The sequence below is a fragment of the Rhinolophus sinicus genome, chromosome 2, assembly GCF_057876585.1.
Source record: "Rhinolophus sinicus isolate RSI-liver-muscle chromosome 2, RSI-T2T, whole genome shotgun sequence".
Taxonomy (NCBI): domain Eukaryota; kingdom Metazoa; phylum Chordata; class Mammalia; order Chiroptera; family Rhinolophidae; genus Rhinolophus; species Rhinolophus sinicus.
The window spans coordinates 29026752-29042502 of NC_142502.1; the positions used below are offsets into that span (position 1 = coordinate 29026752).

The following is a 15751-nucleotide window of genomic DNA, read 5'->3' on the forward strand; positions in this document are numbered from 1 at the left end:
ATTGCTTAAATGATCACTCTTTTCCATAAGCATATCAAGGTTTTCTACCATAAAAAGCTATACTTCTGATAAACACAAATTTAAAGACATTAAATAATCTTATTTGTAGTATCTTTAGTTAATTAAGTGAAATTCTCTAAAGAGAGATACTTTTCAAAAAAGAAGCTAGTGAATTTTGCTTAATATTTAGAGAACTTTTTCTAATTTTTTTGTATAAAAATAAAATACACAAAATATTTTACAAACATTTTAGTGGCTCCTGCTGAGTCCCACCAGGTAGATCTCTCCTAGAATTGAAATCCTACCTGGTTCCTTCTAAACCTCCCCGTAAAGGGCCAGCAGCTTGGGAACCCACATTTTAAGTTGTTCAACCAACAGTACATTATTTTAAAATGGATACTCTTTGGTCTTGAAGTCATATTCAATTACCATAGGCCTTTGGCAAGATTAAGAGAGACAATTGTGAGAGTATTTATGTCTGAATTTCTAAAGCTAAAGGTGAAATTGCAACACACTCATTGCCTTGCCAAGGTAAATGATTTAACACAAATATCTGAGGTAAGCACGTAGGCAGAAAGGTAGGTTAGATTCTCTAAAAGTCTAATTCCTTAAGAATTTTTTTTAAACATTTAGGGTAATAACAAATGTCTATCTAAATAGGACTTTCTTACCATCCTTTTATGCCAGAAGCTTTCTCTCTGTAATTACAACAAAATACCTGTGTTTTAAGTGTATTTTTCTGCTTTGAAAAGTTAGAAGTAAAATTAATTTATCTACATTTTATTAAATTAAATTTTCATATAGTAACTAATAGAAATGCTGGTCTCCTGAGATCTAATGTTTAGCGTTACCAGAAAAACTAAGAATTCACCCTTATGGCTGAATCATTCTGAGTAATAAGTCATTCTTCCCCATATTTTCTACTTTCTTCTTAGTGCGGAGCCTCCACCTCTGGGATTCAATTCATTATCAATTTCAAAATACATATTTTTAGAAGGATATCCACATTTTGCTGTTGAATTTATATAGATATACTTACCACATAATAGGTTATAGACTTCAATATTGTCAAATGGTTCAACTTCCATCTTCTCTTTAAAACTGGGTCCATATGCCAGAAAGATAGCCTAGGTGGTAATAACAATCCTACCATTACTAGATGTCACCTAAACTTAAAATTAGATGTTGGAAGTGATATCATTTTCTTTCTGTAACAGCTCTCCTATTTGTATTTAGGCCTCTGTAAGGATTTCTTTTCAGATTTGAAAATAATTTTTACATCATTTCTACCTTTGCTGTTGTACCAATCCCAATCAGATATAATCCATATTGTATTTACTATTTTTACCTGCTTCCATAGAACCTCATATGTCAACAGTCTAGGAGAATACAAGCAACACTGGACAAACAAAGTTAGTACAATTCTATGATATCTAGACAATATAAATTAGAAATTTATCATATACCATAATATATTATTTCCATATTCATTTCATATGATTGCTTACATATGTTAATACATGACAAAAAATGTTGCAGTTATCAGCAAAGAATTGGAGGCATAGGTTTTCCTTGCAGTAATTAACTTAGTTATCAAATAGTACTCTAATTAACAGAGAAGCACTCTGTCTCCATAGATTAAAAAAATATATATATTTACAAAGACACGTAAGTAACTCCTCATGACAACATTAACAGGGAGTATTTCACAGAGTCTAATACACTTTTCTCTATTTGGAAAGGAATGTGTGTGTAGTATGTGTGTGTGTGTTACAAATTGGACTAGGTTAGATTATCAGGTTGCAAACATTGTGAAGCTTTACCAATGGGAGAATATTGGCTACATTTTACTCATGTAATCCTCCAAACAGTTCCTTTCCTGAGTTTCCAGAATACCGCACACTTCTGGTTTCCTTCCTTCCTCACTGGCTCTACTTCAGGTCTCTTTGCTATCAACTCTTTTTCTCCCAGCCTCTTCAGGTAGAAGTGCTTAGGGCTCAGTACTTGGTCCTCCTCTGACCTACACTCAGTCACTGAGACTCTTCTCTAGTGACATAAGTTTTAAATGATTTGTATACCTAAAACTCAATTCTTATGTCCCAGTGCACTCTCTCTTTAATTGCCTATATAACATCTCTATTTACAATGTCTAATAAATATTTTGAACTTAACATGTTCAACTGAATTCTCACTCTTTCCCCTCCAATCAGCTGCAGTCACAGTTTAACAGCCTTTCAATAGCCTACAAAACTACAAAGGCTCTCACCCTCCCACACACACACTGTGTCCCCACCGGCACCACCCCCAGGGCCTGTGTACTGGCAGTTTCTTCTGCCTGGGATACTTGTCCCCTGAATGTTTAAAAGGTTATTTCTTTCACCTTCTTTTAAGTCTCTGCCCAAATGTCAGCTCAGTGAATCTTACCCTCTCCACTGTATTTAAAGTTGCATACTGCTTCATGGTACCACAAAACACCCCCAATTTTCACCTCCTCTGCTTTACTTTTTCGTTATTTCCTGTAGCACCTATCCCCTAATATACCAAATAATATATTCCTTTATTATTGCAATTGTCTATATCCCCGTTAGAATGAAAGCTTCACGAGGGCAGGGATCTTTATCTGTTTTGCTCACAGACGTGTTCAAGAGTCCTGTCACATAGTAGGTGCTCAACAAATATTTGTTACCAAAAAAAGAAGTTACCTCCATGGCCTTAAATTTATTGTCAAAACCATGGTTGCCTCCTCCACAGTATGAATTTGATTTCTTCCTATAAAGAAAAAATATTACACTCTGATCAATGTATTGATATAAGACCTCACTGCAAACTGAGCTTTAGTAGATTTTTATGTAGCTTTTGCTTTTTTATAAATAAATTTTTTTGTCAACAAAAGCGTAAATATAGTTATTTTCATGCTCAAATTCATAACCACAGAGTAACAAACAGAATGGTAGAAGAGAAAGGAGAAGCCTTTGACTCTTTGACAGTGACAAAAAGATAACAACAAAGACATACAGGAAGAATTTGTCTGCATGCTTACCTGTACCTTTACACATTAATGTCTGTGTGGTTAAGAATAGTTTGATTAATGTGTTTCTTTAAGCATTTCAATGCTTTAGAAATAAATTTTTGGAACTGGGAAAAAAATATTGATTCCTATTTTACAGCAGAGATAGCTAGGAAAAAATATAAAAGTAAGAATAAAGAATACTTAGGGCATATTAATTATAACACTTGGTAAGGAGAAGCCAGTATATTCTGTTAATTCAGAGTTTATTTTTAACTTATGAGATTTCTTCCATAGGCTGTTACTATTACTTGAATGACTTTTCAAATTTAGTTAATTTTTCTTTTGCCTATTTTTTCATATTTTAATTTTTGAATAAAGCAGCATCAGTCATTTTATATGTAGTTGATTTTAATACTTGAACATGAAACAGCAACGAATGAACTGTTTGTTTTTGTGTTTTTTTTTCTGCTGGCTGGACTTTCCAATTCTGTTACCCATAGTTCATGCTGTGGGTATGGATGGGTACTTTCTCGTTTGTACCAATGGCCCTCTAACTTCCTTGATCTCAGGCTCTTTGGAGAACTTACACACATTTGGACATAGATTTATTTATATATTACATACATACACTACTAACAATCATATGTGTTTAATATTAGTAAAGCTTAATTTTGTTCACATATTTAGCCTTCTTTTACAGAATGCTGTTCTGACCCACAGAAAGGGCTATACAACTCTAATCTCAAGAAAAGAGGCTAGTGCCATCTAGTGACCCGCTGTAAAACTGCACACACTGTGGTCTAGCTCTGTACTGCTTGGCTTTTGTGTTAACATCTTACAGAACAGACTCCGCCAAGTCTCCAGTTTCTCGTCCTGCACACACTTAACATTAGAGCCCAACTCCCTAGTCTTCCTTCGTTTCTTTCTTTGTTAAACATATCTTTCAGCCGCTGTATTCCGATTGTCCTCTGTATCCCCCTGGGATTAAACAGTATACAAATGGGATAGTCTGGAAAGCACAGTATGATCCTGATTCCATTTATACCCACTTATGCACTCGGAAAAAATACTGGAATAAAATTTAAAAGTAGAAAACATTAGCTAAACTACCAGAAAGTGTGTATTTATTTGTTTATTGGCTTATGATCAGTCTTCTCTATTTGACAAGGAGAGCAGGAATCATTTCAGTATCTCAAATGCCTGAAACAGGGTCTGGCACACACATAGCAAGCATCGATGAAATGAAATCTTGTTGAATCAATGAATTCATTGGCTATTTGGGGATGGACTGATTCAGAATGGCTTTTATTTTCTCTAAATACACTTATATTTTGCAAATGCTCAACGATTAACATGAATTACAATTATATAATAATTAGGAAACAGAAATGTGACAACTCATTGGTTGGCTTGGCCTTACAGCCATAAACCTGTTCTTTTATAAAAACCACAAAGATGACAAAGATATTGAGGAGCCCTCTAATTGATTACTCACTACCAGCCTGGAAGACAAGTGATATCATCTTTATATCCTGTCTGCCACCTAGAGGAGACCACAGTGGGGCTTAAGAATGTGCTGTTACAGAAAGTCAGTGAATAGTCTCAGCCTTCTCCCTCATACTCGTCTGTATCGTGAGAGTTAGGATGCTAAAACTGGCAATCTAATAACCGTTGTGTCAACTGCAAATGTGCTAGATAGCATAAAAAAGGTCAAGAAAATGTCATGCTCAGAAAAATTTATGTGATCATAATAGCAGGATACGGTCAAGCAAATTTATAATGAAAGACGGTTGTTAAAAGTGTTATAAGACATAAACAGACTCACAAACCTTGAAGCCAGCCACTGTCGATCCATCAAAAGATGAGCTTTGTCAATCCTAACATTTTTGGCAAAGTGCAGTCGTTTTGGCAAATCAGGAGTCAAATAAGGCGTGAAATGCTGATCAGGTTTTCGGCACTGAAAAACAGGTAAATCATTTCTTCATGACACGTAATTTAACACTTTCACCTCCTAAGACAATTTATTAAGCACTTTTTAAAAAAATTAAGCTTGGCTAATAAAATAGAAATATTAAATCTATTATCAATGTGGTCACATTCCCTAAATATATTGTTTTTATTGTTGCCACAATATTTAAGTTACATTTAAAAATATGATGTAAATTATATTGTTTGATGTTTAAGTTTTTATTCCATGTATATATCTTAAACCACCATAAACCTCCCTTCCTTTTCTGAGAAACAATAGCTATCAGTCTAGATTTAGAATGGCAATTACAACTTGGAGTTTAATTATATATGATAAGTATATAATATATTAGTAGATATGAGTAAAAAAAAAAATTAAGTCAGTTTAATTGCACCAAAATCCCTTCACAATTGACTCAATTTACACTTTAAATAACCTACATTTGGTTAACTTTCAAATAAAATTAATAGTTTTACAGATCTAGTAGTTTCTTCATTTATTAAAAAAATCATGAATTTCTTATAAACTGACGAGAAATGTTTCTTTAATTATTATTGCTGTAACTAGATGGTATATTTTAAAACTATATAAAAACAAAAATCAAATTGTTACCTATTCATGTAAAAAAAAGTGAGAAAACGAGAAATAGAACTATGAAGTAAATTTTTCTCCCACACGACCTTTTTGAGAAACGAGAGACAGAAAAAAACAACAACAACAAAAAACGTAGGTAAGAATTTAGGTGTGGATGAAAGGGGATTGTGTGAAAGTAACCTCACAGGGTGATGTGATCATAAATTCCTAACTGGACAGGTCAGGGTGGGTAGTCACGCCCCTATAACTTCTTTAGTGAAAGGTTTTTAAGTCAGCCCTGTCCATTGTTTCTATGCATCTAGGTTAACACATCTTTAAAATAAATGGAACAATCCTTAAGAGAGCAAATAAACTTGTTAACTATTTTGCAATCCAATCCCTGCCTTGCTTTCTCCCACTTTCATGCAATGTTCCTTAATTACCTCCTTCATCTCAAATGCATAAAAGAAACAGCAAAACTGTTCTTCTCTGGGAAGCATTGCTAGGAATATTGCACTACCACATGAAATATTTTCCTGGGGATAATAGACAACTTTGTGAAATGGTAGTCCATTTCTTCAAGGCTCTGTAGCTCCAGGCCCAGTCCATATATGTGATGCCGTGCAATAGATTTCCAAAGCCTATGGCATCCAACCCCTTTGCACCAGTGGGATTATTTGATCCCCTTCTTCACCTCACCAACAGGAATTCAGTTATGTGAATCATGAGGCAATGGATAAGAGGGAAAACAACGGGTGGATTTAGGGAATCCTCAAGTTGGAAATTCTCAACTACCCTTTCAATCAGCATGAACACACTGCATATACAGTTCACCAGTAGGGGGTGAGATTGCCTATCACGCTTACTCAAGATCAGAATATTAGAAGTTGTAAGAACCTTCTTAACATCCTAAAGGTTTTCTGTTCTAACAGTCATTCCTGCTTAAAACCTGCAGGGTCCCAGGATATATTAAGAGTAACCATTCTTCACCCAGTGTTTCCTTATCTTTAATTATTCACACATCATCCTAACAGTTTTTACTATGATTGCATACCACTTATACGTCAATAACTCTAGCCCCATCCCAAGCAATTGTAAACTCATGAGTTTCATAGAGTAGATGTATATTTATGAATATATTCTAAATATAGAACTGTTAAAACTACCACACAAGAATATTGCAGGTCTCCCCAGGAGAAGTGAACTCTACCTTGAAAAACCCAGATTTGTTTAAGCTCTCTGGAATTTGCCCTGTTCATTTCCTTACAACCTGGGATGTGGCAACCAGTCAAAAGCAGTTGCAATTATGCTTGAAAGTAAGGAGATAATTTTTTTCTGACCTGCACAGGAAGATCTGTAAGACTATGATCCACTATTTTTTGATATTAGTCATACAAAATAAAACGTGAAAAGCGATGCCACCTGAAGCTCACTAGCATGGCCCCTTTGATTGAAACATCAGCCCATTCAATGAAAAGTAGGAGTCATGCCACCGTTACCCCAAACCTATAGTGGTGTCAACTCCAAAATGGAAACAACTAAGGTAAAAGCAACTGATATGCATATAAAATAATGCTGACAGAGGGTTTACAAAATAAATTACAAGTGGCTTGGACTCAGAAATATGAAATATAAATTTCTTGGGACCCACATGAAGGACATTACATTAACTTAAATATATGGATTAGGAGACTGTATACTTACACTGAGGTTCCTAACAATTTCTTCAGAATTAACTGTTTCAAAAGAAAAAATATAAATCACATTACAACTGATACTTGACACTGTGAAAAATTTGAACAACTCAGGTGACTTTGACACATACATTTATTAATGACTATGCTCTAGTTAAATTGAATAAAAACTTATTTTAAACAAAGAATTATTTTAGCATTTAAGAATGAAGTAGAATGTATTTTAACCTAATGATATTTGATATTACCATAGACTTTATAGCCTGAACTTAAACATGGGAATTTCTCACTTGCTTCTGTATGGTCCTCCCTAGGGAGTCAGAGAGATGGGGTCTTGTAATCCCGACATCCTCAGAATCAGGGGTTATGGTTATTCACTTTCAGTTTTTTCTTTTTTTTTTCCTTTATGGGTGTCTTCATACTTACAGCTATAGAAGTCCTGAGGTATATTGAGAGCCCTGATGCGAGGGGAAGGTCCTTGATACATGTAGAAGTCTACTTGGGGAAAGTAATCAGTCATATATTCCACCTGGTTACAATAAGTCTGATCCATTCCTGAAATTAAGAAAAAAAAATTATCCACTGAATGCATATAAGTGGTAACAATTGGTTGTCCTTAATCCTGTCAAATGGGAGACATTTTATTCCATAGATCTCAAACCAAGTTTTACTGAGAACCTACACAACTTGCCCTATTACTTTACCCTAAATGGCAGACTTTGAAAATCCTGGCAGTGCAAGAGATGGATCATATTTGTAAGAGAAGAATAGACAGGAACTACAAAAAGATCATTTGCTTGACGTAAAGTAATTTTGACAAAAATCCTCTGTAGGAAGCTAGTTACATTATATAATACCTGATTTGTACCTAAGGCAACATGATATATTTTTAAATAAAAAAGTAACATGCATTTTATGAAACAATACATTAAGACAATAAGGACTAGAGGATATTTACTTTTCATAAGTGTATTATTTAAATTTGTATAAGCAACACATGCTCTAAAAAGATTTGGTATTGAAACCTATTTGAAGATTTTTTTCAGGTTACAAATGTATTTTTATTTTTATTATTTTTGTATTTTACAATTTATTTTACAAAGTGTGCATTAAAATAGTTCCTTTACTTTTAAAACAATAAGCTAAAGTGTGAGGGAATATTCTTAAAACGTTTTTAAATAAATTACTGTTTCACATTATTTTGATGTCCTAAAATATAAACAAAAGTTTTGCAGACATGCTTCTTTTCCTCTTCTCCCCCCTTCATAGTCATTGGAGGACATTGGATGTCCTCCTAGAAAAGACAGTTCTGACCACCCCATCAAAAAAGGTCCATTTCTGTTTTATGTATTTTCAAATATGCCACATCTAGTAAAGTACTCAGCATTGAGTAGGCACTTAAAAATATTCGAATGAACTAGTACTTTTAAACTGTGTGAGGTGGCAGAGGGTGTGATAGCTGTTCCACTTCCTTTAACACTCAGGTTAACTGAAAGGAAAAGTTAACCTGAAGCAGACAAATATGGAGTGACAGGGACTTTATGGAAATCTGTTCATATAACTAAAAAAAATCCACAGGACATGGTCAAACTAGACAATATGGTAAACTGTAGCCAATCTATATGAATGAAGACCCATTGAAAAAAGGCCCCCAAAACCACTTTTTATGATTGAATAACAATCCAATGACATCTGTTAAGTACTACTACCTCCATTTTTACAGAAAATTAAGTGTATGGGTGGATTTTCAGAATGAATTTTAGAATAATTAAACTAGAAATTTTAATTTTCGTCCTTTATTCATCACAGCCTACCCAAAACTCATTCTTTGCTTATTTGACAGCTTCTAGGTCTAGAAGTACAGACTTAAAAATATCACTATTCTTTCTGTAAGCTATAATCAATGATAGAATATAATTTATAAAAAAGCATACCATGGTCAGCCAAAAGGATTATATCGACACAATTGTCTAAGTTCCGCAGTTTTAAACCCTCCATCAACATTCCAAAAGCATTGTCTACTGATTGTAAGGCTTGAAGTACCTAAGAAAAAAAATTGAAGTTAAAATTGTCTTCATGAATAAGGTTTAATTAACCAAATCATTATCTAATTGAACAAAAATTAAACACACTTCCTTCTCTGAAATTGTTGGTTTTTGAAATAGGACATCAGAGAATAACACCAATTTCCTAAATTTCTATAAACAAAAAACTCAAACTGTGTTCCCTACAAAAGAAGATAAACTACTGTAAGCAATAAATATCTGATTAAAATGTTCAACCTCAACAAGTATTATTCAACTGCAAAGGTTTTCATGATGCCCAATGTTGGGGAAGAGAGTCCACAGATACTTCTGTGGAAACCTAAGTGTGTACGCACATTCCAGAAGATCTAATGACAATGTGTAATCAGAGAGTAAAAAAGGGGAAATCCTGTAACCTAATAATTCTACTTCTGGGTACTGGTTGTAAGTAACCATTAGAGTACAAATAAAAATTTACATACAAGGATATTCATCACATTATTTATTTAGAATTTAAATACAAAAAAAATTATGCCACATATCTAAGAAATCATACTGGATAGCCATAAAAAATATTTTTAAAAGAACAATGGCATAGGAAAATGCTAAACATAAAAAATTAAAGCCAAACTGTATGCATACCTTTACATATTGCATAATCCTGATTTAAAAAAAATATATTTAACATTTCTCAATAAGCACACATGCACAGAAAATGAAAAGGAAATATATCAAGGTACTATTAATAGTGGTTATCTCTTAATAGTGAATTGGAGTTCATTTTTATTTTACTCTCTACATTCTTTAATGTTTTTAAATTTTTCTGCACTTTATCAATATAGTACATTGAACTGACTTAATGTTTAAGTGAATAAATTTTAAGTGACATCACTTTTCATTACTTTTTTTTTCAATGACTAAGAAAATGTAATAGCGATGGATTGGTGGAAAATGTTTAATCTCTCTTAGTACTATTATAATAATAATTGCCCTGTTTTTTTTTCTTTTTTGAGAAAGAATTGTACAAACCAGTTACTGTAAAGAGCTTTAGTGCATTATTCCAAGAAATCCTCACAGCAAACATTTTTGGATGGTGTGCTAATAGAACTTCCAATTGCAGAGACCAGGAAACTTGAGGTTTAAAGAAGTTAAATAACACGTGCATGGCCCCACAGTTAACAAGGGACAGAGCAGGACTGGAACTCAAACCATCTCTGTCTACTGCTAAGTCCATCAACTCAAAGCTGTTTTCTGTCCGTCATTCTTAGGGTGACCATGCACTCTGGTTTGCCAGTGGGAGTTACAGTTTCCACCTGTTGTCATGGCATGACAATGTCCACTTTCACATGCCACCCTACTCATTCCTCTCTACTGCACTAAAAGCCCCTTCTCTTGTGTCTTCTCCCAGCACCTGGGCATTCTGCTACCACTCACTCCCCACAGATTTGAAGTCATCTGTGCATGTGTCTGCCTCCCCAGGAGAATGTGTGCTCCTGCAGGTAAGGGACTGTGTAGCCTAACTCATCACCTACTTCCTAAGCACAGAGTCTTTCACAAAGTACACACTGAACATGAAATGACTAGATGCTAGCCCCAGCTCTAGCCCAGACAAAGGAAACAAGAATCCCTGCACTAGGCAGTGGGTAACAAGTGGGCAATTTTTTGGATGGCAGGATAATTAACAGGGATAAAAATATTTATAGCTCTGGGGCGAAGCAAATTTGGGTAGAAAGCCCTCCTTCTTTCACATAGAATCATGATTATTTACTACCACAGCGGATACTGTGGAAACTGCTAAATCAGTCCTGATATGAGGAATTAGCGGGTAAGACCCTCAGTGAAAACTTGTTCTTTGGATCAAGAAGTCCTTTTTTAATAAAATGGAATTTAAGGTCGCAGAGGATCCTGCTAGCAAAAAGTTCTACATAGCATTAACATAATCTGTTTTTCAAAAAGGGCAATAGCCTTCCTGCCTTGTTTTCACTCCACAAGTCTCCCCACAAGTGGAGTTCTTCAGTGCCCTGAAGTTCTTCACCATGTATGTGAGAATTACCAATGTTGAAGTCACTCTGTGACCAATTTAAATTTTCTTTTCTGAATTGAATGTTTCTTCTCTACTTTTCTTTCCAAGATGTGATCATGTCTTCTTCAATAATGGACAGCTAAATCTTATTAAAATACTAGACCATTACTTAAAATTCCTCAGGACCAGACAGGCCATTCTGTGTCTAATTCAGCTTCAATGCTAGAGACTCACTGGATCAAATTCATTAGTAAGAAGTTCCTGGCTTCACTATACTTCAAATATCTCTCCCACTCCCTCCTGCCTGTCCAAATCCTACCACCCTCTATATCGCTATTTCAGAAAGCTTTTTCCAGCTATAACAGGCCACAATCATTTTCCCATTTAAACACTGTTTATGCTGTTAAAATTTTTAAGATTTCAAACAAAACAGGATCACCAATGTTGCACATTAATTCATTATTTCTTTTATCTGCCCTTTTAACATGGTTTCTGATAGTAAGGGACTCATATTCTTCACTGCTAAGAATGCCTTGCATAATATCAGGGCCAACAGCAGCTATTAAAAACGAGATTTAAAGGGACAGCAGAACAAAAACAAGAATGGTGTGAATAACTAGACTATCTAGAACAATAAACTTTCAAGATAGGAAATGTGTCAAAACAAACTGTAATTGCCTTTTTTACTTTCAAATTATGTTATATTAACTCTGAATCAAAATTTGTAATTAAAAACAACAATAACAATAATAAAGCCATGAAGCCTTCCATTTTCTCCATCTTCTTAAGTTTTAAAAGAGGTTTGGTCTTAAACTCTCTTCTATTTTCATTCCTCACTCTCTCCTTAGTACATCTCCACTTCCATGCACTATCTGTATGCTGCCAAGCTGCCTGATCGCTATCTCCTTTGAGCTTTAAATCCACATTCAATTACTGTCTGGACATCTTCATTTGGACATCACAGGCACATAGATCACAACATGATCTTCTCCCCCAAACTTATCCCCCCTGAGTTGTCCACCTGCTTTGCTGAATACCATCCTTGATCTCCCACCCCAACACCCATCTCACACCAAGTCATTCCAATCCTACAAATGAATCTCAAATGCGTCTTCTTCCATCCAATATACCACCATCTCTTTTCTGGAATATAGCTAAAGTGAACACATCTATCCCACTTTCTCTTGCTCCCTCTAACCGATTTCTCTTACACAGTAAAAGTGATCTTTAAGTACACACAGATCTGATCCTATCACCTGCCTGTTTAAAATGCCTCGATGCTCCCCATTATATGTTTTATGGCCTATAAGAACCTGCATGATGTGGTCCCTGCCTCCTTCTCCAGGCTTCCTCTTCGCCCTCTCCTCTGGTTCACAACGCTCCAGACATTGGTGGGAGGTAATACTCATATAATTTGAAAAGTACCTGGCACAGCATAGCACACAATAAGGGTTAGTTGCTGTTTATTGTTCTTACTACTTTCATGGTGTTTATTTGTCTTATCATCTGTTCTTTTGTCTGTCTACCCATTTGTTCATTCTATGTGATCCCCTCATGTGCTCAGCTCCTCTCACAGTCAGGCCATTTGTGAACTTGTTTTCCTTTTGTTCTTCAGAGGAGAACTTTCTAACCAGCCCAACCCCCACCCCACCAAGGTGAGATTAGGACCTCCCCAAAGACCTCTCAGGGCACACAAATCTTTTCCTTCGCAGCACTTTCAAAATTATATTTAAAATTAATTTGGTGCTAAAGTAGAGCATTGATTAAAAGAAAATGATATGGTGCCTAATAGTAAGTCAACTATAGGGATCAGACAAATCCAAGTTATAGCACACCCTCTCAATTGATTAATCATTAAATATATATAAGAATTATAATAGACAAGAAGAAATGGTGAATATGCTTTAGATGGTTACTGAGGCATTCACCATTACAGTTAAATTCTGTGATACAGTCAAGAGTGGTGTTGGAACACAAAGGAGGACCAAAGGGTTAAAGTGGCAAGAATGAGCAGGGCCTTGTATTAGAAATCATTTGGATTTAATGGAAAGAAAGAGAAAGGGCATTTCTGGTAAATAGCAACGTAATACGTTCCAACTGAGGACAATTGTTAGAGTTTTCATGGAGTAGGGAAATAACATATTCACAGGGGCCTTGGCGGGTTTACATCAATGTAGATTTCAGTGGATTTAAGAAGAGGACTATTTTTTAAGCAACATTTAAAAACTGTATTTCTATAGGAAAAGCATAACAGAAGAGTTTAGGCAATGAAGAAACTCATGTTACAAAGTCTACTCCAGTTATAATGGGGATCCAGGAGAGGACTAACTCTGCCTGAGGTAATAACACATTAAGCCCAGTTACAAGGAACTTATAAATGGAATTGGTCATGAATAGATAGCTGGATATTTCATAGCAGACTTGCTGGTGACTTAGCTTGAAATGAGTTACATTAACATGTTGAAGTGGTACATGCAGTATCTAGCCTTGATACTTTCATTATATGAAATAACAGTGCTACATTTAAATATTCAATGTGTTTATCAAATGAATCAAAATGTGGTTAATAAGGCAGATACCCTTTTTAGTCATGTAACTCTTTTGTGGTTAATAAGGCAGATAGTCTTTTCAGACTTTTAACTATTTTTATCTCCTTGTGTATACATCAAATATATTTGTATTCAGTGGGTATTCAAGAATACCATTTTATCTTGTGGGTTAGGGCTAGATGATTTTACATTTATTAAAAAAGAACAAAAAACTTACATCGGTACTGACTGGTCCACTTTTATGTCCTGCAGAATCAGGCTGTTCCACATATAGGGTATAAAAACTGGGTCTAGGGGTGAAATTGAAACAGAGAAATTTGGAATAAGCCTACCAGTTGGATTTAGGAATTTTGCAAATCTAGAACTTTGTGGCAGTTTTATTGTCTCCATCCTGGTCCAGAGGTTCCACTTAGTCCCAGCAGGTTAGTCTCCTAGTGGGAATTACATAAGACCTTCCAGATATAAGGGTTGATCTGACTCAGTAACGAAAATCTCTTGTTCTTGCTGTTAAGACCTCTCTTGGTGTGCCTTAGCCCTTTATATTTCTGGCTTTCTTACATTTTGCTATCTGTGTTCTGCCACTAGTTTTTTTTTTTTGTCTTTAAATGTCTGGTTTATGATACACTGTTGACCCGAAGCTCTCTTCCAGGATGCTCTGACTCCAGCCTATTGCCATAGCATCTCTGGCTCCTTGAGTCAGTTCTCATGGCCAAATTTCAGACCCATTCTCAACTCTGCTCCCAATCCCTATCTAGTTCTGTGATTTGGCTCTATCTGGTTTTGTCCCATAGTGTCAACCACATTCTCAAGAGCAAAAAGTCAAATACACTCAGTAATAATTCTTGAAAAGTGCCCATTAAAAGGGAATGCCACATTTTACTATTTTTTTTTTAATGGTCATCATCTAAAGTAAAGAAATTCACTTTATACCCATAAATATCCCACTGTGTCAGCATTTCTCTGATATTACCTTTCAGCTTTGGGCAGGTCCAGCCATTTTAACAATGTAGAGATCCTCTGTTCATATGGTACACTACTGAAAAATAGAGTAAATAAGTTTTTAAAAAATTAATCAAATCAAGAATAAATCCATTATATTCTTACTCAGAAAGGCAGATTGATATTTGCAGGTACCCATTTCATGTTCACGTATGATCAAAACATTGAAAGGGGTTCAGTATTACTTAAAGAGATTCCTGTTTTTAACACTCATGTAGAGATACACTTGCCTCACTGTAAATTAAATGTATATTGTTTTCTTTCCTTCTCATTTTTCTTTCCTTCAATTTTCCCCCAACTAAAATTAAAGACCAATAATTATTATAGATTCATTTGATTTGTTTATTTTTACATATTTAATTCATTTATGCATTTATATATGTGAAGCATCTATTGCCAGACCCTACTTGTTCATTTCAAACAGAATTGATCAGTGAGCAAACCAAAGATGCTTTTTTTTCTAGAGATTACATTCTCTTGGAGGGAGACGAACAATAAACAATAAACTTACCACATAAATTGTATAGTATACTAAAAGGTGATAAATGCTATGGAAGAAAAGAGATAAGCAGAGAAAGGGGCACTGAGAAAGTGGGGTGGGTGGTTTGGAATGTGAAATCTTAGTGTGATCAGCCTAAGCCAAAATTGAAAAAGTAATTTTTAAGCAATGGCCTGAAGAAGGTGAGAGGGAGCGGGCTGTGCAGATATAAGGAGGGAGATGATCTCAGACAGAGGGAACCGCCAGCTCAAAGGCTCAACAGCAGAAGCAAGCCTGGTGTGTGAGGCCCACTGAGGTCAGTATGGCTCAAGCAGAGGAAATGCCCAGGGAAGTAACGGGAGAGGAGTCATACCACATAGGGCCGGCCTTGTGGGCTTTTACTCTGAGTGAAACAGGGGCCATTGAAGTTTT

General features: G+C 35.2%; 1 protein-coding gene across 3 annotated transcripts in view; it reads right to left on the reverse strand.

The window, feature by feature from the left end:
• ENPP3 (ectonucleotide pyrophosphatase/phosphodiesterase 3) overlaps positions 1-15751 on the reverse strand; it is a 54048-nt gene that overhangs the window by 16789 nt on the left and 21508 nt on the right. For all 3 annotated transcript variants that reach the window (XM_074333594.2, XM_088795453.1, XM_088795455.1), the window contains 8 exons: positions 14813-14878; positions 14060-14132; positions 9181-9289; positions 7673-7801; positions 7257-7288; positions 4840-4967; positions 2703-2769; positions 1040-1127 (listed from right to left, as the gene is read on the reverse strand). In XM_074333594.2, the coding sequence (XP_074189695.2) occupies positions 1040-1127; positions 2703-2769; positions 4840-4967; positions 7257-7288; positions 7673-7801; positions 9181-9289; positions 14060-14132; positions 14813-14878 (692 nt within the window). The remainder of the gene's footprint in view (positions 1-1039; positions 1128-2702; positions 2770-4839; positions 4968-7256; positions 7289-7672; positions 7802-9180; positions 9290-14059; positions 14133-14812; positions 14879-15751) is intronic.